The sequence below is a fragment of the Pinus tabuliformis genome, chromosome 3_2 (genome assembly GCF_031772625.1).
Source record: "Pinus tabuliformis cultivar Carrire ecotype Pingquan chromosome 3_2, CPIR1, whole genome shotgun sequence".
In the NCBI taxonomy this organism is placed as follows: Eukaryota; Viridiplantae; Streptophyta; class Pinopsida; order Pinales; family Pinaceae; genus Pinus; species Pinus tabuliformis.
This window is the reverse complement of record NC_142302.1, coordinates 490,991,130-491,013,175: the sequence shown is the minus strand read 5'-3', so window position 1 is coordinate 491,013,175 and position 22,046 is coordinate 490,991,130. Positions and strand designations below refer to the sequence as shown.

The following is a 22,046-nucleotide window of genomic DNA, read 5'->3' as shown; positions in this document are numbered from 1 at the left end:
GGGACAAAGATTTGCCAATCATCCGAAACAGAATTTAGAGCCAGTCTCACTAACCCTAAATCTTGAGGTGTATGTCCCGCAGCTAAGAGCTCATCACGGGTCTCTTTCAATTTTGTGAGGAACGGATCCACACGTTCTCCCTTCTGCATCTGAGCAAATCTCAACTTCTGCTCTAAGTACATCTTCCTCTACTCGGAAGATCCCTAATATAATGTGGCCAAGGCATCCCACATCTCCTTAGCAGTCCCTTTGCTTGCAACGTAGAACACCACGTGATCCTTGACTCCATCCAAGATCATCCTCTTCGCCTTAGCCATCTCAGCTTTGTACTTCTTCAGCAGATCTGCATTCGCTGGGACAACTACCACATTATCAACATAAGTCTTGAGGGCATGCTCGTCTAGAAGGAAGGTCATTCTAGCCTTTCAGATGGCATAGTTGGAAGCCACATCCAACCTATCCTGATGCCTCAAGCCACTAGTTTCCATCTCCTCCAAAAAATGTCAAACATCTCCCTCTTTCTCCCTACTACGTAGCTCCTAGGCTGACTTATGCACTCCCTGATGGAGCCGGTAAGTTTTTTCTCCTTTGTTGCTCAGCAATTGAGAAATGTTGATTTCCTCGGCAAGAAATCCTTGAGGAAGTATTCCCTCTTTATGCTTTTCTTCTTTCTTCTGATGTCTTTCAGCCCAGCAAAATTGCCCACTGAAAAATCTACGTCCACCAACTGCTCCTCACGCCAAGGCTAAGCGCTACTCCCTCTGCCATGGAAAAATTCGAACTGGAAGCTCTTTATCTCCGTCAACTCAGTCGAAGAGAGACTACCTCGAATTTTTGGCCCTCTGGCAAGAACTGTGCAAACCTTATGGGCTTTCAACTTGCTGCCTCTTGCAGCTTTTCGATTTCCCCTTTTGCTCAACGCTGGGTTTTCTGGTTCTCATCTTCTTGTCTCACCTGCACTAGTTCTGATACCATGTGAAAATTCGTAAGCCGGAATCCCTACTATAGCAAATTGATGTTACTTCTCCTACTTGTTTAAATAAAGCAAGTTATTTACTGTGTTCTACGGTAAATATCGAAGCAAATACATTTTTAGCCTTCACATAATTAACATATATGCGGAAACAAAATACTAAGCAAGAAAGAAAAATAAAACACATAAGACACAGTTATTTTTGGACAAATAGTCCCCGGAAAAATCAAATTTGGGAAAACCAGTGCAGCAGCTCTGATTGTTTATTATTATGCGGGAGAAAATTCTAAGTACAATCCTAGGATGCTTAACTAACAATCTGATACAAAGAGAATATTGAACAAAATATTGGTGAAATCATCTCACTCTGTCACTAGAGAATCAGTGACTGATCCTGCTGCTCTGGAGGCTCTGCATCGCCCTCTGCGTGGCCTCTGCGCAAAATTGTGTCACCCTGGGCAGTTTCTACATCACCCCTCCTGGGTATTACGCTGCCTCTCCTCTGGATCCTCTATTGGCTGAGAAATCGACTTTTTTCCTCCTAGACTCACATCCCAGCTTTCGGCAACTAAATTTCGACTTCCCTCAGCAGGGACTCAACTTCCCCTCAAGGACTGCACTGCCTCTGCGTCAGCACTGCGTGGGCCCGCATCAACCTTCCTCTGGACGTCCTTTTATTCTCCCTTTGCCTCTCACTCTCTGGAAATTCCTTCTCCCGAATTCTCACTGCCCCTCTCTTGCAAGATCTCCTCAATTGATTTTCCTCTTGAGAACTTCTCACTTCAAAAAATCGATTTTCTCAATCTCTTTGTGTATTTTCCAAATGACCCTCAAGCCCCTTCTTATATCTTCTTATTGGACAAGCAACGGCCTAGATTAAAACATAATTAAAGACTCAAATTTTTTTGCCTTGATCTGTGGCTTTTTCTAGAAGTTTCACCCCTAATTAGGTTAATACCCATTAATATTTTAATTTTCCTAAGTTTAGACTTAGGAACCTCATAAAAAATATTAATTATTTTAATAAAATCACTTCTGGGTGGAATTTCCCAAAACACTTTCTGGGTTCTTTAGAATACTTGTTCCCAAGCCTCCCTGCAAAATTTGAGGTTTAGAGCACATCCTATGCTACCCCAAATTAATAGGGACAACACAACTTCAAGGAGATAGCAAACCTTAGACTGACTTAGAAAAAGGAAATGATGATTAATTTTAAAAGCATCTCCACTCCCCTCAACTCTCCCTAAGGCTAGCTTGGGGACCCTAGGAGTTTCATTACTTGGCTTCCCAGTAAGACACACGTTATGTTTTAGGTTCTCCTAGCATTTGAGCAAATTATGTGTGTGTCTTGCACAACAATCAACCATCAATTAATGTAAATCATTTAACATGATTAAATAACAATACAAGTGATATAACTAAACAATAAGAGCTCGAGTATAGTTAGCATTATTGCATCATTGTACTTGTCATCCATCCCAGCTTACCAAGGCATGTAACTACCCCCATGCCGACCATCTCTAGTTATCTTTAGCTTGGCCTCTAGGTTGCTACAATTGTAACAAGGCTAATGAATCTTGTTTGAAGACATCTACATGAGGTAATCTACACCCTATTTATATCTTTCAATATCTTCATCATCTTAGCTAAGTTATATCTTATAATGGAATAATTACTTGTTTTGGATTTAGATTTGTCTCTTACGATGGGGCAATATGTTTTATTGTTAAATACATTATGCTTCTTTATTTTGTTTGGCCTGAATTGGTATTTCTCACATTTATCATATCCTAAGGGAAAAGTTGTTTTTAAGTGTATATTTCATATTATGCACTTGGGAGAATCTCTTGAGCTTATTTCCACTTAGTTATTTATGATCATATCAAAAGGGCAAGCTTTATAACATTCTAATTAGACATTGAACATGTGCTCGTATTATTATAATAAAAATATATCCACTTTTGCCTACTATCATTTCTCTGCTTTATTTTAGCATTGACAACATTTTTAGTTATTTCTAGCACGAGTATGTCTACAACATGTGAGTCTAGCTATTCCTAGGAGCATATTTCTTTTTTTTTAAAATTAGCCACACCAATGAAATAATTGAAAATTGTTACTTTTTTAATTTTGAACAAAATGAAAAAAAAAGCATTAAAGAGCATTGGTTAGTTAGTAAAGGGGGTGTTGCTATTATTCCCAATGTTACAATAGATTCTAGCACCCCCACATAATGTAAAATCCCTATCACTGCAAAATCTAACACCTTAGTGCAAAGCCTCACTACGTACTCTAAGCAAGGGCAACAATGAGATCAACCACCATTTTCACCTCAGTAATTGTTCCCTTGTTCTATGGATGGATGTTATGCCCACAAGGGAGGCTTCCCCAGTGGATCTCGAAGATTAAATAACCCATGAATTCTCAGGCTAAATACCCTCCAAGGATTCTACTAAATAAGCATCCAACGATAATATTCAATAAGATAGGGTTTTAGGTGAGATGAGGTAACGAGTTCAAAAGACATGGCTAAGTCTACAGGGCTAAGATAGTCCTAAAGATACTCAAATAGATCCTAAACACATGCTACCTCTTATTATCCTTGCCGCATGGCAGGTGTATAAGGCATTGGCAAATTCATTGACTATCCAATTAATAACTCTCCTAAAGATACTCAAATAGATGCTAAACACATGCTACCTCTTATTATCCTTGCCGCATGGCAGGTGTATAAGGCATTAGCAAATTCATTGACTATCCAATTAATAACTCCTGAAATAAAAAATAAAATTCTTGTCTAAAGTTAACATTATAAAAACGAAAATATTTATTTTTTAAAATATTTTATTTCCATTTTTCCTACATTCTATTGGTTATTGGTTATGCTCTTATTTCGCATGATTTTACTTTGATACAATACTGACACTGACATCAGTGATGAGACTAAGGGGGTTACAAAATATTTAAATCTTAATTTAAACCAGGTTTGTGGATATTTTGGAATTTTTTTATTTTGTAATAAAGAGCAGTAGAGCCAACTTGTACAAATAGGATTCTGATTTCACGACTGTCGATGGTACAGGGCTCTGTCACGAGGGCATCTACAAACTATGAGAAACTTCCATGAATCTATGCAAAATTGTATGTATCACTTTGCAACAGAGGCTTCAGGCAAATAAAGTTATTCTTATACAGAATTAGAGGGGAAAATGGAATCTATATAATTCACAAACACACCCATCAAAACAAAAAAGAGCCCTGAACTGCCCGCGTCCTGAAAATCTTAGGGTATAATACAGGCAAGGAAATTTTCAGACGTTATCATGTTGAGGTTTACTTCAGTTAATGTCATAAAGATGGGCAGGAAGAGCATTAGGATGTGTATGGAGACTTACTGGGTATGAGAGATAGGAGAGCCGAATGCGCAATCTCTGCCTGTTTGGGGACGACCGACGTGATTTTTCAGAGCCTTTACAAATTTACAACTCTATTAAGAGAGCTCAAACAACTGTATCCAGAATGGTTGTTGCCCAAAACTCAGATCGATAACTCAGAACAGTAGTAACGCACATTGCTCTTCCGCCAAGGAAACCCAAATGCTCAAACACAAATTAAATAAATAAAGGTCATTCACGCCACTTTTTCTTTTCGATTTCTTTACATATTTTGTTATTTTTTTCTATTTATTTAACAAGGCCAAAGTTTGGATATGTCTTATCGGTATTATTGTGGGTTACGGTCAGCATGACGCAATTTTTATTGTATTTGCTTGTTTCACCGAATATGTTAAATGTTGCCTCGCAGTTTCGGCTGTTGTATCTGCTCGCTTCAGCGAATATGTGTAAATGTTGCTTCTTCAACGGGGATGAGAATATGTGTAAATGTTGCTTCTTCAGCAGAGATGCTCTTCCCCCAATTTGCATAACACTTGATATCCCATAACCGGAACTTTTGCCTTGGGATTTACCATCAATTTCTCCTTGCCAAGTGCAGTCAAATTGAAACTAAGCAAGGCGTGCAGTGTCATCTATATATTTTTTTGACTTACGTGAAGAGCCGACAAATAAAATTATATATTGAACTCCGTTCTCCGAACGATCTAAACTGTGACTGTAAGTGCGGTTAGTCGTCATATATTAAAGAAAATGTGTACTAAATCACAAAGCTGATGATCACCATCTTTTATTAGTTAAAGGATCTCAAATATGTACACTATCTCTGTCAAATTATAGAAGTTTCAGAAGTTGCTACCATGTTTGCATTAGATTGGTTAGTTTGTTAATAAATTGATAAAAGAGTTACAAGCAATTATAATATATATTATTAAAAATTAATAACAACACTAATCACAGAGATATCCACGTGGCATAATTATCATTTGCTTAGTAATTCTTATCTTTTTGCAATTTATTTTGGTGGGAGAAGCATCTAATGAGTGGTTAATATTTTATGTTGAAAATAAAATCTCTCATAAATATCTAATGAAGATCAATATAATAAAAATGGTTATAAGTTCACATGGAATGTCCAGTTCACTTTCAGATTGAATCCAATTGAAATAATCAATTAAGATTATTATGAAATTTGTAAGGAATAATATTTTGAGTTATAAATTTATGTTAATTTATGTTTTATATTAATAAGAGAAGATTAAGTTATGAAAAATAGGATTTGTGTCAATTTATGTTTTATATAATAATATAATATTATATCTTAAATCAAGAAAATAAAAACAAAAATTATTCTAATCAACAATATTATCTTCTAAAATAAATTATCCTAGGATACTATAATCTTTTTAAATCATTCTTATATTTATTATTCATTATTGTTTACCACCAAACTGGTTAGGGCTCATAACAATCATTTTCCACTTTTGTCTAAAGGCAACAAATATATATATATATATATATATATTCTCAGTAAAGACGGTCTTTGACCATTACCACCAATTGCCTCAAAAATCAAACAAAAATAATTTAATACTTGAACACAAATTCAAGTCCATCGTACAATAAGTTCAAAGTCAAACCTACACCACCACAATCAACCGTTAAGACAAGTTTTACAACCCTTTATGAACTTTTACAACACATCCCCCTGATTATATATATTTGTAAGTGACCCGATATAAAACAAAAAATTATTAGTCAATTATTCTATGCCACATATAATATGAAAATGTTAAATAATTGATAGCCTAGTTATTACTTTGTAAAGAAACCATAGCATAAACAACTTGCATATTTTTTATTAGTAGTATATTCCCCGAGACATATTGACTTGCATATTCTTGTTGTCGACAAATTTCAACCAAGATTTAATTATCTTTGGCCTCATGCCTTCACAACGTGCTTATTTTTCTTGTCGTTTGAACATATAAGTGTTTATTATTAATATGTGCAACTCTTTCCATCTTATTTAGCCACAGGGAATTAATCTTGTTTTGACAAAAAATTAAACAACAGTTTACAAGGTTAACATTATAAACCAATTTATATATATAAACTAAGCCACAAAACTATGTCTTTATTATTTTCCACTCTAATTTAGCTATATTTAAACTAAGCAAAAGTAGTACTATGTAGCCTTTTTTCAAATGTAAAAACTAGCTTATACCTTTCAAAGTTCAAAATTTAAACTAAGCGGCAGGGAACGCTAGCTATGCGGCCTTGTTTAATGATTGTTGTTTTTTTAATATAATAAATGCAAAAGTTAATCCTAGGATATGAAATCCAAGATATTTTATGCTATTTAATGTGGGTTTTGGTGGAACCTAACCCTAATTTACCCTATAAAACATAAAAAGGAAAATGGTTTTTTTCTAAAGAATGACACACAAAAGACTATTGTTTTTATCAATCTTGGGTATGGAGTCAAAAAGGGCGACATCAATGGTAGAAGATCTTGATTGGAGAGAGTTAAGAGAGAGAAAACATCTCAATCTAAACCCTGGTGGCTTTCAATCAATTGGAGATTTAAGGTCAAGGAATGTTATACTAAGTTTCTTTGATGGATACTTGGTGACAAATTTTGCAAAGGATACGTTAGATCCATAAAATTTCAATATATCAAGATGAAAAATTCACAAGAACCCTAATTCTACACCATTCGTAAAATGGAATAAAATACTCACAATAACATAGCACAATTCATCATTGAATTACTTCATCAATCAAAGAGAAAATAGCTCCAAGCAACAATATCCTCCCCAATACAATTCGCTACCTTATTGCTTCAGTATGTCTAAGAGAAAAAGAAGATTAGTGCACACTCTCTCTAGATATATAAATGGATGTGTGTAACCATGAATCTCCTAAATTGACTTCCCTCTATTTCTAGAAGAGCAACCAACTCGATTTACATCAATAATTGACTAAAAAAACCCTAAAATTAATATTTTTAAGTGATTACAAGGTAAGTAAATCATAAGCCGACCTAAAAAAAAGTTATATCAATGATAAAACATAATAAAAAGCTTCCTTTTTAGACCACGCGTGTGAGAAAAAGGTCCTCCAAAGATGACATCATCTTCCAAAGGTGAATATCTCCATCAAAATGTGTCATGGATGGGTCAAGAGTGCCCCTCACTCGAAGGCCATCTCCTCATCAACAAGTGTGCAATCATCAAGCAAAACCCTCCTCATCAAACATGCCATCATCAATCAAGCCCATGTCATCATGCCAAGCCACTTAAGGGTGACACCATAAGGCTAGTGTTGGGACAAGGTCCCCTAAGGTTAGGTTTTGGGGCTGAAAGCCCAAGTTTTTGTGATGTAAAGTGTAAAGTCTCTGCAAGTTATGATCGCAGAGCGCGTAGATGCAAAGCGTCATAAAGGGTCTTTACCCTTCTTTTATGTACGTTGTGTCGGCTTGTATAGACCTACCCATGGTCCGCAGACCATGGGATTGTATAAAAAGAAGAGTCTTAGAGAGTCTAAGGCAGTTCATAGAAGTTTTGAATACGAATGTAATGGATCAATAGGAGCTAAGAGCAAAGAGTCTTAGAGTAGAAGAGAGGCTCTGCCGCTGAGTGCACAGAGGCCTAGAGTAGAGTCCGCCGCTGAATGCGCGGATCCCTGCAGCTGAGTGCGCAGGGTAATTTTGAGTCTGTAAGCAAATTTGAAATATCAATAAAGAGACTATTCTAGAAATATCTGTGTTTTATCCATTTACTTATGTTATGAATGAATACGTTTATGTTATGATGAATATTGGACTTATAATTTCATGATGTATTGATGCGTGATTCTTCATGGTTTACATGGTTATATGAACGCAAGTAATAATATATGTTTATGCGAAGAATATCTTAATGCATGCTAAAGATATCAGACACTTAAGCTGATCTGGGCAATAACAGACTTAGGAGAGATTACAAAGGCGCGTGAGTGGTTGGTTCGCCTGTTTAGGGTCCGCAAAAGACAGTCATAGACCTTCGCGAAGGTCTAGAGGTTGGTAAGAGGAAGTTATATCGATAAGCATCAAGGGCTTATCGATCTGCGCGAAGGCAGATAAAAGGTACAAAAGGACATCATAACCATCTCTGGGTGTGGAAACTTGGTTCCAGCATCCCCCCATACTGCTTCGGGTGAGATTTCAGTCTATGCTCTGTGGATTGATGCCGAAAGGGCCAGTGGTGTAGGGATTTTCTTGGCTAACTTAACGTTGAATCTGGGTCAGGACCCCCTAAGCCAACAAATGGTTTCGTCGCCAGGACAGGGATCTGCATAAAGAGATGTGTGATGTCGCGTCACTGGTATCCAACTAAGAAGGAAATTGAAGATTGGTTGGATAGAAAGATTCACAAATTCACAGCGCAAGAAAACAGGAACCAACGATTGACAAAATAACAGTGGTTGTACAGGTATTTGTACACAGAGATACATGAAATTTTATTATGTTCCTTCACGGTCGAATTATACGAGTGGATCGCTAAATTGGCAAAAAACCAAGGAAGGTGGAGGTTTAACGGTTCGATAATGTGGACCCCAGAGTTAGTGCGGAGATTGGAAGCCTATGAAGATAAGTTCACATGTGCTATCGATCACTGGCTTGATCGTATCATAGGAGGATTTGTGACAGAGGTCGCGGTCGATACCTCGATTAGCTACAGCGCAGCAAAGTGACGCTTCTTCAAAGGATCGTGAGGTAAGTATTTTAGGTCTTTGAATACTTGGATTAAAATGCTCTTGTGTGAAAAGCGTGTTATGCAATTACCTTGATGTTTGGAGCTATGCGAAGTAGAAAATTATTCAGGGATAGAAAGGGAACAGGACCTAAATATAGCCCACTGATTGAGCCTCCTCTGAGTGACGACGAAGAAGAAGCACAGGCTTCTCTGCATAGCGTTGTCCAGTTAATAAGGCTAAGGTTCCCGCAAATACCCCATCCACCCACACCACCTCCATCTTCACCTCCACCGCATATACCTTCACCCACACCGCCTCCACCTCCACCACTATTCGCTATGGCAAATTTAGTAAAATTGCCCGTGTTCAAGGGCTAGGGAAATGAGGACCTGGACTAGTTTTGGTTCGTCGCGAAGGCTGTGTGGGAAGCTTGAGGCATTACAGATGATCAAATGAAGAAACCAATGTTGGTTACTGCTTTACAGGAACACACGCTAACATGGTACATTAAGTACTGCACTGATAACCCGATGGCTACGTTGGCAAACATACAAACTGTATTGAATAAGGAATTTAGTAGGCCCAAGTCTGAAGCGCAATCAATTGTTGGATTCAAGGAGATCATGATGAATCCTGGAGAGACACCCTGGGAGCTAGATCAGAGATTGAAGTGCAAGATCCGCGAATCTAACATGAATCTTACAGATGGGAAGCACCGCGAATGGTTGTGCCTTTGCTCTTGTCTCATCTGATAGTTGCTTTATCACAGCAAAAGATTGGGACCCAAGCGGAGGCCCTGGAAATTGCAATGAGACTGCACGAGACACCAATTCAAGATGTTGCTTTGGGAGTTTAGCGGATTCACGCGGAGTTGTAGAACCTTTGCCTAGGATTCCAAAGTCTAAAGAAGGATAGAGCGGCTCGACCAGAGGTGCAAGAAGAGGTTTGTGTTTGAAATGTAAGAGTCAAGGGCATGATAAAGATCATTGCCCCGTCTTCACGAATTATGTTGCAGGAGGAGGGTCAATGCCTATGAGGCCGGAAGCTCACACAGGGCCAAGTGCATGGCCCGCGCTGTGGTGTGCTATCTGTCAGGTAGCTAGAAAACATGCGACAAATAATTGCCACTTGTTGCAGAAATTTGTACAGACACCGCAACAGCTATTCTACAACTTTTGCCAATCAGTAGGTCACGATGAGCGTAATTGCCGAAGTTATGAGTTAATGATGGAGAGAACGCCCGCGTATCGGATGCAAATAGAAACTCGGCCTTCGGATCAAGGCCCTAGGGGGCCGCGAGAATATATCAGGGGCACGGACGAGGTCGAGGAGGAGGAGGACATGCAAGAGGTTAGGGGCAAGTTATTTGCGACAATTGTGGAGGTCCAAGACACTATGCACGAGAATGCACGAACCCGACACGCCTGTCGTGCCGATACTGCACTCAGTTTGACCACGCGATAGAAGACTTCCCTGTATTAATAGCTAAGATGCACGAGAAGGGGACGCAGCCTACACAGAACTTGCATATGATGAGGGTTGAACCCCCGCGAAGAGGACCCCAATGTGAATATTATGCTGCGAAGTGGAATGACAACTGGCGAAGATAAGGGAAAATGGCCTAAAGAAGGTGAATGGGTCCACAAAGCTCCAAAAAATGAGGTTGGCTTTGATTTGGAGCGCGCGAAGGAAACCTTCATGGAAGAAAAGAAAAGCTTTGTTGAGGCTTCTACCTCAAGAAGTCGGGATAAGCAGTCTGAAGAAATGGACCCATCCATGCTTACTACCTTTTTGGAGCCCTGTATGAAGCTTCTATGTGATAGCAAGGTCGTAAAGGGATTACAGGAGTTGATCAATAAATGTGTTGGTAATGCTCCTGAGGGACCACGCGTGGTCAAGAAAATTGTTAAGCATAAGGCAAGAACAGAGCATGGGATGAGGCTCACCGCACAAATAGGAGCGTATGAAATCGACCAAGTTATTATGGATCTTGGGTCAGATGCGAATGTTTTGCCGAAACAGACATGGGAGAGAATGGGGAAACCTGCGCTGCAGTGATCTCCTATTCAATTGAGGATGGCGAATTAGCAAAAGATTATCCCCATGGGAAGATTACAAGGAGTGACTGTCGATATTGAAGGCGTGAGCGAATTAGCGATTTCGAAGTAATAGAGATTGTCGATGACAGCAATCCCTACCCCGCACTCCTGGGGATCGGCTGAGCTATCGATATGAATGGGGTGATCAATTTGAAGAAGTAGACGATGTCAGTTGAAAGAAAATCGCTCTGCGTAGTAGTAACGTTGGACCCTGCAAAAGGACCACGCTATACTGAACCGGTCCGCGATTATGAAAGTGACGATGATTTGAACCAGATTTATAAGATAACGACGCGACATCAAGATTGGGTGAATCTGACAGCTGATGGACGTATTGCATGGGACCGCGAAAGCTCTTGCACATCAGATTCAGATGAGGAATTGGAACACTCGCAAAATAGATTATACGAAGTGTCTATGCTACGTTGTAACATGATGACCAAATCGTTGCATTGTGTATCGTCGAAGGTAAGAAGTTTGTCTTATTATGATTGTTTAACTGACATTGATAAATTTCTGGATGCATTTGAAAGGGAAGTGCCAGAGAATCATCGTTTCCAAGCCTTGGACTTGGCACTGCGCACTACCCCTACAAGATGGTGGGGTACGCATAAAGACAATTTCGATGGATGGCGTGAATATAGAAGAATGATGAGGGTGCGGTTTGGTCGCCCAAAGGAGCGATTGACATAGAAATATGATGGGAGGAGTGATCCGCACGATCACTTAGCCAAATGGACCGATGCTTATGGAGCAAAACCACAACCGGAGTTGGTGCATCTGTTTTGTCACACATTAGATGTAATACCTATGAATTGGTACTTGGAGATAGAGCTCCGCCATGGCACGGACGAATGGGATATTTTGAGACAGGGGTTCTTGATGACATTCAGTTATGAAGATGGATTCGAGTGCATTGATGAAGAGTTGCAGGAGATCAAAGCAGCAATCTTCAGAGTCCCGCAGGATCCCTTGGATTTGATTCAACCAAATTGGACCACCCAGCTGCGCCATGCGTTGAAGTGCTACAATGTGACTGCTGAAGAAGAAAAAGAGGAGGATCCAAGGAACGTTAATATCCCAGAGACAAAAGGTCACCGCGAAGTCAAGGGGCCGCAGATAGAGAATCTTGATATCATCGCGTCACTGAAAACGAGACAAGTGAACATTGGGACAGAGGCGGAGCCGAAGTTTGCAAAGATAGGGGACTACTGGGATGATGCTACGGTGGATAAGGTCGTTGAATTGCTTCGCGAGTACCAGGATTTGTTCCCTACAAAGTTTTCAAACATGAAAGGGATAATAGGTGATTTAGGAACAATGAAGATAACGTTGAAACAAGACGCAAACCCTGTGAAACAAAGACCATATCGTCTTAATCCTAAATATAAGGAACGAGTCTGTTTGGAGTTGGATAAAATGTTGGCAATAGGAATCATTGAACCAGTGGAAGAGTCCGACTGGGTAAGTCCGATGGTAGTTTAGGAAAAGAAGCAGAAGGATGAAATAAGGATATGCGTAGATCTCAGGAAGTTGAATGATGTTTGTGTGCATGATCCTTTTCCAACTCTGTTCACCGATGAAGTGTTGGATAATGTAGGAGAACAAGAGGCATATTCATTCATTGATGGTTTCTCGGGGTACCATCAGATCAAGATTGTGTTGAAAGATAAGAGTAAGACGACCTTCGCCACTGAATGGGGATGCTTTCAGTGTACTGTAATGCCTTTTGGGCTGAAGAACGCGTCGACAATATTTTCCCGCATAATCATCGCGGTGTTCAAGGACTTCATTCACAAGTTTTTAGAGGTATACTTTAACGATTGGACGGTGTTTGGGCTAGTGAAACGCCATGTAGCTAATCTACGCTTGATGCTGGATACATGTCAGAGGTATCAGAGCGCGCTAAATTTGAAGAAATGTTTGCTTTATGTTCCCTTTGGAATCTTGCTAGGTCATGTAGTATGCATACAAGGATTAATGGTGGATCCAGTTAAGATCGAAGTTATAATCGATTTGGAGGCGCCAAGAAGTGTCAAACAGCTGCGTGCAACACTGGGGCATATTTGTTATTACCGAAAGTTCATCAAGAGTTATGCCTAGATTACCGCGCCAATGGAAAAACTATTGAAGAAGGATGCCATGTTCTGTTGGAATGAAGAATGTCAGCGGAGCCTTGATGTTTTAAAGGAAAAGATGGTCACCGTGTCGATCCTTGTCTTTCCAGATTGGGAGAAGGAATTTCATGTGCATGTGGATGCATCATGTATTGCTGGGAGCAGTATTGACAAAGGCCGGTGAGGGAGAATTGGATCACCCTATCGCGTTTGCAAGCAGGAATTTATCTAAGGCTGAGAAGAATTATTCAACGATAGAGCGCGAAGATTTGGCTATGGTGTACGCGCTCTAGAAGTTTAGACACTACTTGCTAGGCGGACACTTTAAGATGTATACAGACCATTTTCCATTAAAGTACCTGGTCAACAAGTCTGTGTTGGGGGAGGGGGGAATATGTAGATGTTTGTTGTTGTTTCAGGAATATGAAATTGAAGTCATTGTGAAGCTAGGGAGATTGAATGCGGGACCGGATCATTTTTCACGCATTGAAACAAGGGAGGGGCCTACCAATTTGGAGGAAGGACTGCCGAAAGCATAGCTATTTGCAATGTGCATGGCAGACAATCATTTCGCAGACATCATACACTTTCTGACTACAAGAACAGTTCCATAAGGGTACACCAGCCAACAAAAGAAGGAATTGGTGGTGCGCACAGCAGACTTTTCTATTATTGCAGGTCACTTGTATAATATGGAAGTGAATGAGATATTGCGACGTTATGTGCCTGAGTTTGAATGGAGCATCATCCTAGCCGAAGCTCATGGAAGGGATGCGGAAGGCCATCATGCAGGAAAAGCAACAGCGCAGAAGATTTTACGCGTTGGGTTGTGGTGGCCAGCGCTGCATAAGGATTCCAACGCTTATTGTAGGGCATGTGATGCATGTCAGAGGACGGGCAAACCATCGCAGAGGGATGAGCTGCTTCTAAATCCGCAAGTGTCATTGCGGCCATTTGAAAAATGGGCAATTGATTTTGTAGAACCCATTAAGCCTCCAGGAAAGAAGACGGGTGCATGGTATATCATCACTGCGATTGAGTATTTGACCAGATGGGTGGAGGCGCAGCCTGTAAAGGATTTTACAGGGGCAACAACAGTGAAGTTCCTATTTGAATATGTGCTGACTAGGTTTGGTTGCCCAAAGATTTTGATGAGCGATCACGATACACATTTCCTTAATGAAACGATCAGCGCACTGACGGAGGAATTCCAAGTTTATCATCAAAAGAGCACGCCATATCACCCTCAGGTTAATGGGACGGTGGAAGCGTTTAATAAGATATTGGAGAACGCGCTGACAAAGGTTTGCAATGCACAGAGGAATGATTGGGACGTGCATGTACCAGCGATGTTATGGGCTTATAGAACTACTTGTAAGAAGTTGATTGGACAGACACCTTTTCGGCTAATCTATGGCGTAGAAGATGTGATGACGATGGAGTACATTGTGCCTAGTCTACGGATAGCGGCATTCATAGGTATGGCCGATCGCGAAGCCTTAGAAGAGAGGCTCGCACAGCTGACAGTGCTGGAGGGAGATAGATTCTTGGCTAGATTCCATCAACAAGTTTAGAAGGAGCACGCAAAGTCATGGCACAATCGGCACATCAAACTGCGCACCTTCAAGGTAAACGATTTAGTTTTATTATATGACGACAAGTTTGAGAAAATTCCAGGAAAATTTCAGATGCATTGGCTGGGGCCATATGCGATCAAGGAGATTACCGATGGTGGAGTAGTTCAGCAGGTGAAATTGAATGGAGATTCATTTCTCGGAAAGGTAAATGGCAGACGATTGAAGCCATATATCGAGGATTCGGCTAGATGACTATATGGCGATAGCACAGTCTTAGCGCTCCAGGCAGCTGCAAGGAGACGCGAGACTATAAACTACACTTCCTGGGTTGTAGAACTGCGCAATGAGGAGCCTACGCGGAACAAACGAGTGTCACAGAGTCATCGGACGCGTGAAGGGAGCTGCGCTACAAGACAAGAGACCACACAGCATAGCCAGAAAGTGACCATTACCATTATTTTTCATGATTTGACTGTGAGAAAAGAGCTAAGAGGAGCAGGGGCCGACATTTAAGGCTGAATTTAAAAGCGAGATCTTTGAAAATTTGCCGCCAATCTAGAATTTATGAGCGGATTTTGGAGGGGACGGTCGAATTTGAATTCGAACTTGCCTATAAATTATAGATGGCCGCCCAGCGAGAGACACTTTTCATTCTGAGAGTTTATGTGTCGCATTGTCTATTGTGCATGAACCGTGCGTTCTTTGACGACTTGGTGGCTAGTTCTGTGTTTGCCAGGTTACCTTAGGCAACCCAGCATCTCATTAACAGCTTCATGTCTAAACCTATGGAAACTGCAATTGTTGGAGGATCTATTGACTCTGAGGGAGCTGCCCCTGAGGTCCTAAGTATGGAGGTGCCCACAACAGTGCCAAAATCGCCAAGGTCGCATAGGCCGAAGCCTATGCTAGCAGGAGAGGTTCCCAAGTCGGAGAAGGATAAACAGAAAAAGACACTACCAATGCGCGAGTCACCAAGGAAACATCAGAGGAAAGAAAAGCCAACCGCTCTGGAAAAGTGCAAAGTGATCGACCTAGAGGGCGACGAGGGCGCAAAGGACATTGATATTGAGGGGGTAGACCCTATTTTGAAGTTGCCAGAATACCTCCCTCCGCGCCAGGGAAAGGTGAAGGTCCCAAAGGACCCAGATGAGGGAAAGTTTCTCCTTCATACACCCCTACTGCCAGAGAATATCATGTTTGAAGGTTTGTGCTTGGTGCGCGTCCCACATCTGAAGCTTGAAGATTGGGACTTGGGGGACACTGAGCGGTTCCCCCACCTGGCTACCGATAATTTCATGCAGCGAGTATTCTACAAGGACTCTGGTGTCACCACGCTGGAGCCAGTGAAGTGGATTCGTGGGGTGGAAAAGGCAAGATTGTTGAATCTACTATGGGTGTCACATTACCACCGCGCTCCCATAAATTTGATTGTTATCAAACAGTTGTTGTGCCTGGTGCACGACGGGTGCCTATGGTTGGAGGAGCCAATCCCTATAACCGACATGCTGATCCATAGGATCACCTTACTACCACATTCAGGACTAAATCCGGACAAGGCATTTGGCGGCAAGACAGGCGAGCACGACCTCGCCAAGCGAATGAAGGACAAGTTTAAGCTTGTCAAGAAGCCGCGCTGGTATTCCATTTCCAGCATAACTGACCCCGCAGTTAAGGTGGCCGCCCAGGTTTTGGCTGGCAAGATAATGATGAAGTGTCACGCAGACAAGGTGTCAGCACCAATTGTTTCACTAGCGACCCAATGCGCAGAGGGCGTACAATTCAACTGAGGTCGTTACCTGTGCAACGAGTTCCTCGCGAACTGCAAGGAGGCACAAGACTAGAGCAAGACATTTCACTACTCATGGCTCTTACTTTCAATTGCGCTGGTCGCATGGCAGTTGCCGGACAACAGCCAATTTCCTCCGATCACGCCAGATTTGCTAGAAGCAGCGAAGTTTGCTTCGCTATGGGCCACAAAGGACGTTGAACGGGTCTGGGAGAGAAAGGTGTTTTGGGTATTGATGGAAATGAGCATTAATATGACCATCAACCGGAAGCCATGGTTGTCGCCAACCGTTTTTGAGCAATTATCTGGGTCCGCGGAGTTCAAAGCGGACTTCCACCAAATTTCCATTCGAGCGCGAAAAGACCTAGAACAGAAGTGGCATGATTTACCATACCTCGCGACGAAAGATGCCATTGCAGCGGTTCTCGCTCGTTGACCAGCAAAATGGTGCACAACATCAGATTTGTCCGTCAGGACTAGTAAGTCCGCGGAAAAGCGGAAAAAAGAAGCGGCCCACTTGAAAGTTCAGTAGTTGGCTGATAAGCGAAAGAAAGAGACTGAGGTGAAGGCACGCGCAGAAGTGGAGCATGCTGCCAAGGAACAGGAGAAAGAACGCGACTCTGACATAAGTTAAAAATCTCCTTCGCCACAGATAGAGGAAGAGGAGAAATTAGAACAGGGCGGCAAAGATCTGGAAAGCACTCCCTTCCAAGTGAAGCGGAACAGGGAACAGGAAAAAGAAGGACCGCGAAAGAAGACAAAGGCCACTAAGTCGTCGCTAGAAGCGATCACCTTGACAAAGGGAAACTTGGATGACATTGGGAACAAGGTAAGGAATATGACCAGATATTCGTTGAGACGACAATCGCGCTAGAAGCCTAGAAGAAGCTGGAAGAATGAGCACACTACCACGGTAGTAGCCGAAGCATACAGAATCGTTCCGGAACTGCATATCCCAGAAGAAGCATCAATGGAAGCCAAGATTCGGAAGTTGGTTGCAGGTGTCCGTGATGCAAAGACCGAGATGGCCAAGGTTCAGTTTGAACTGAACCTTAAAATTACAGAGCTTGAGTTGAAGACACAGCCTTCAACTCCACCAGAAGTCAAAGAACAACATGAAGCTGCTGTGAGGGATGGAGTCACTATAGTAGATGTCGCGGTGGCGGAATGCATTGCGCTCTTCGAGCAGTCTATGGAGCTAATCACAAGTCTACAGGAAGATCCTAACCTGCAGAGGTTGAACACAGAGACCCGGGAACTGCAGCAACAGTACGACGAAGAAAAGGCGACAACACGCACCATTGTTGTCACGCAAAGATTGGCAAAGCTGCAGGAAGCAAAGCAACTACAAGAACATGTAAAAGCAGCGCAACGAAAAGAGGCAGTCCTTAAGCCCAGATTGGGGCCTTGGCTGAATGAGGCCTATGTGATCTCAGCCACCACTGGGGAGAATTTGGCCAACCTGTAGAGATCACAGCAGAAGACCCAGGAAGATAGCGCAGGCCCAACAACCGAGCAAGTCAAGTAGACAGCTACGCAGTGCACAACTGAAGTTGCAGAGGCGCAAGTGGAGCTGAGAGGTCTTCGCAGTAAGACCTTCGTGCCAGCAGAGTGACTCGTGGGCAAGTCACAATATTTGTGTTGGGGGCCTGTTGAGACAGGGTCTTCTAAGGTCAAGTTTTGGGGCTGAAAACTCAAGTTTCTGTAACGTAGAGTGTAAAGTCTCCGCAAGTTATGATCGCGGAGCGCGTAGATGTAAAGTGTCATAAAGGGTCATTACCCTTCTTTTATGTAAGTTGTGTTGGCTTGTATAGACCTAAAAAGAAAGTCTTAGAGAGTCTAAAGCAGTTCATAGAATTTTTGAAAACGAATGTAATGGGTCAATAGGAGCTAAGAGCGAAGAGTCTTAGAGTAGAAGAGAGGCTCTGCAGATGAGTGCGCAGGGTAGTTTTGAGTCTGTAAGCAAATCTGAAATATCAATAAAGAGATTGTTCTAGAAATATTTGTGTTTTATCCATTTACTTCTGTTATGAATGAATACGTTTATGTTATGATGAATATTGGGCTTATAATTTAATGTTGTATTAATGTGCGATTCTTCATGGTTTACATGGTTATATGAATGCAAGTAATAATATATGTTTACGCGAAGAATATCTTAATGCATGCTAAAGATATCAAACACTTAAGCCGATTTGGGTAATAACAGACTTAGGAGAGATTATAAAGGTGTGTAAGTGATTGGTTCGCCTGTTTAGGGTCCGCGAAAGACAGTCATAGACCTTCGCGAAGGTCTAGATGTTGGTAAGAGGAAGTTATATCAATAAGCCTCAAGGGCTTATCGATCTGCGCGAAGGCAGATAAAGGGTACAAAACGACATCATAACCATCTCTGAGTGCGGAAACTTGGTTCCAGCATCTCTCCATACTGCTTCGGGTGAGATTTCAGTCTGCGCTCCGCAAATTGATGTCGAAAGGGCCAGTACTGTAGGGATTTGCTTGGCTAACTTAATATTGAACATGGGTCAGGACTCCCTAAGCCAACAGCTAGAGCATGACATCATCACCTAGAAAAATGCTCCATTCCTTCAAAAGGGAGCTCACGTCATCATCATCATCATCAAACTAGGCTAGAAACAAGGCAATGTCCATCAAGAAGGCACTATGTCAACCTGGGGGCACCTTGTGGCCTCTGGGGTACATCTTCCTTCTATGTAATGTCTTCGATTCACTGTGCAACATTACAAGCTTTAGAGGGAGAGGAGAAAGTCATCATCACTGTTGGATACATCCCAAGGTCAACATTCATCATAAAGTGGTCAACATCCTAGCTATGGTGCCCTGAAGGGTCATCAAGTGGGGTTGGACGTCCTCTCTAAAGTGTTCGAAAAGTCTCAATCAATCCCTCAAGGGATGGAAATTGTACTTAAGAGCAAGCATTCGAAACATATCCTAAAAATCAAGTTACATCATCATCATACGTAAATTAACCATAAGAGGTGGGCCATATCTAATGCAAAAGGCATTAAAGTACTTCACACAAACATCATTTTCAAATGTCTTTCTAGCTTAGGGTTTGTAAACAAGTTACCATGCTTAAATATGGGAGGTTTATCCACAAGACTTATTAGGTGCTTCCAACCTTAAGGAGAGGAACAGTTCCTAGGCCTACCCATCAATCAATAAGTGCAAGTAGATACTGGTATGGTGGGGGTTTTTCAAGTAAGGGTAGATCGAATAGTTGAGGCAGTTTGTTAACTCCCTCACCACCCAAGTTCGATTCCCCAAAATGACATGCTTAGCCTGTACTGGTGGGGTTTGTCAAGTAAGGGTAGATCGAGTGGTTGAAGTGGTTTGTTAACTCCCTCACCACCAGGTTCGATTCCCCAAAATAACATGCTTAGCCTGTACTAATTAGGGTCGAGGAGTAGGCATCCCCAGGGAGTTTTCACTCCATTCGTGGTCAATATTGGGCATCTCAGCTCTTGCTTAGTCATTGGTTCATTATTGTCAAAAAAAATGGTATGGTGGGGATTTACTTCATGGAGGATGCCACCATATTTGTGAAATTCCATCATTCTTTAACGTTATTTTAATGTGAAGAGGAAGCAATCATGGGACCTGGGTTTCCACCTTCCTCGACCTATTTTTACCACCCCTCTTATGCGCCTTTTTCTTCACCGGTTTTCTTTTTCTTACATAGCTTGGGTTATAAGCTTTCATTCATGCATCATTTACCCTTTAAACATGAAGCAGTTTATTGTTCATTAAGGTTGGAATATCAAAGTTCTTTTCATTTTGATTGCTCATGCATTAGCCAGGAACCTACTGAGGCAGGTAGAGCTTAGGCTAGGCTTTTGTCCATGCACTTTATTATATCCCAACCAATTTTTTGCATTTTATCATCCTTGCTCATGCTCTTTCTTTTCTTTTTGTTGAATTAAACTCTTAGGGCAAAGTTTTCAAGCCCCTACTCAAGAATGAGAAAAACAAGGAACCAATACCAATGGCAAATAGTAATCAACCCAAAGATGGGGCATACATACAAGGGAAAGTTGGAGTATGGATTACCATGGACATGCAACATCAATCAATGCCTCGTATTTGTGCCCCTCCTAGACAATGGAAAGAAAGGCCTCAGAGAGGGTCACACTGAAGTAGGAGAAGGGGATAACCACCAACATGAAGCATGGGAATAAGAATACAACCAAAAGTAGTCTGTCATCCAATTCAACCTATGATCCATACTAGAATTCCCTTAAATATTAAAAGAAAGCACTTGATTACAAGAATGGTTATGTACCTTAAAATAGATGGCCCGCCTTCATCTGATAAGTAAGCTAAATGTCATAAAGCACTAACCGGAGAATGGATGGGGGACCTTTGAGGCCAGCTATTTGTGGATCATCATAGGTCTATTGGCCGGCAAGCTAAACAAAATAAGAGAAAAATTGTCTTGGGGTTACCCACTTGGGTGGGTAATAGTCCCAAACATCAAGAGGATGGTTTTTTGCAACCTGGGAAAGCTACCCACTATCACGCCACAGTAGCTCTTCCTCACACGTTTGATTGGTTCTTCTCCAACTCAATGAGGACTTCCCTAAAAGGTAAGATTGCTAAGACTAAAGAGTATAGGCAAAAGGCAATTTATGGAGTTAACCTAAGCAAAATAGATGGTAATAGTATAATGGAGTAGTGAGCGATGTGAGAAGGGGAATATGAAGGAAAACATGCCTAATCACACCTTGGGAAAATGGAGTCAAGGGAGCATAGATCAAAGAGGGCTAATCCATGAAAATGTGAGGTAGTAGGGGTTGCTATACATGACACAAATAAGCCTTATCATGTTGATTTCCATTGCAGAAAAATTTCCCTGGGAAGCTGGTATGCTATTCAAAATGTTGACATGAGGTGATGCCATATCATGCTAACGACAAATCGGTTTATTAGGTGTGAGCTAGATACAACAACAACAATGATATAGTGGATTAAATTTCACATTTATATTATCCAAATGAGTCATTGTTCATTACAAGGCCTTAGCATCAACAATACAAGGTTTCCCCAAAATTGAAATCAACACATGAAAAGTAAATTACACAAAAGAAAGCCTCACATAAAAATGATATATCTCCAATCTTCCATTGGGCTCCTAGTATGTGAAGTACAAATGATGTCCAAAGGGAGGGCCCCTCAATCCCCAAAAACCCAACAACATTTACAATAGAGAGAAAGCCTCTTTTTATAGAGTGAGTATCTTCTCTCATACAATTAAATATTATTATTTGCTATCTAACTTCATGACAATTCAAACAAATATTATGATAATGGAGTAATTAGATCTCTCATCAATCCATTGTTG

The 22,046-nt window shown here is 41.3% G+C and overlaps 1 protein-coding gene across 1 annotated transcript in view; it reads left to right on the top strand.

Moving 5' to 3' along the window:
* The window catches only part of LOC149181432 (uncharacterized), a 36,798-nt gene extending 21,903 nt beyond the window's left edge, over positions 1-14,895 (top strand). Inside the window, exon 3 of the mRNA XM_089414215.1 lies at positions 14,641-14,895. Within this exon, the coding sequence (XP_089270341.1) occupies positions 14,641-14,895 (255 nt within the window). The remainder of the gene's footprint in view (positions 1-14,640) is intronic.
* Positions 14,896-22,046: the final 7,151 nt, after the last annotated feature.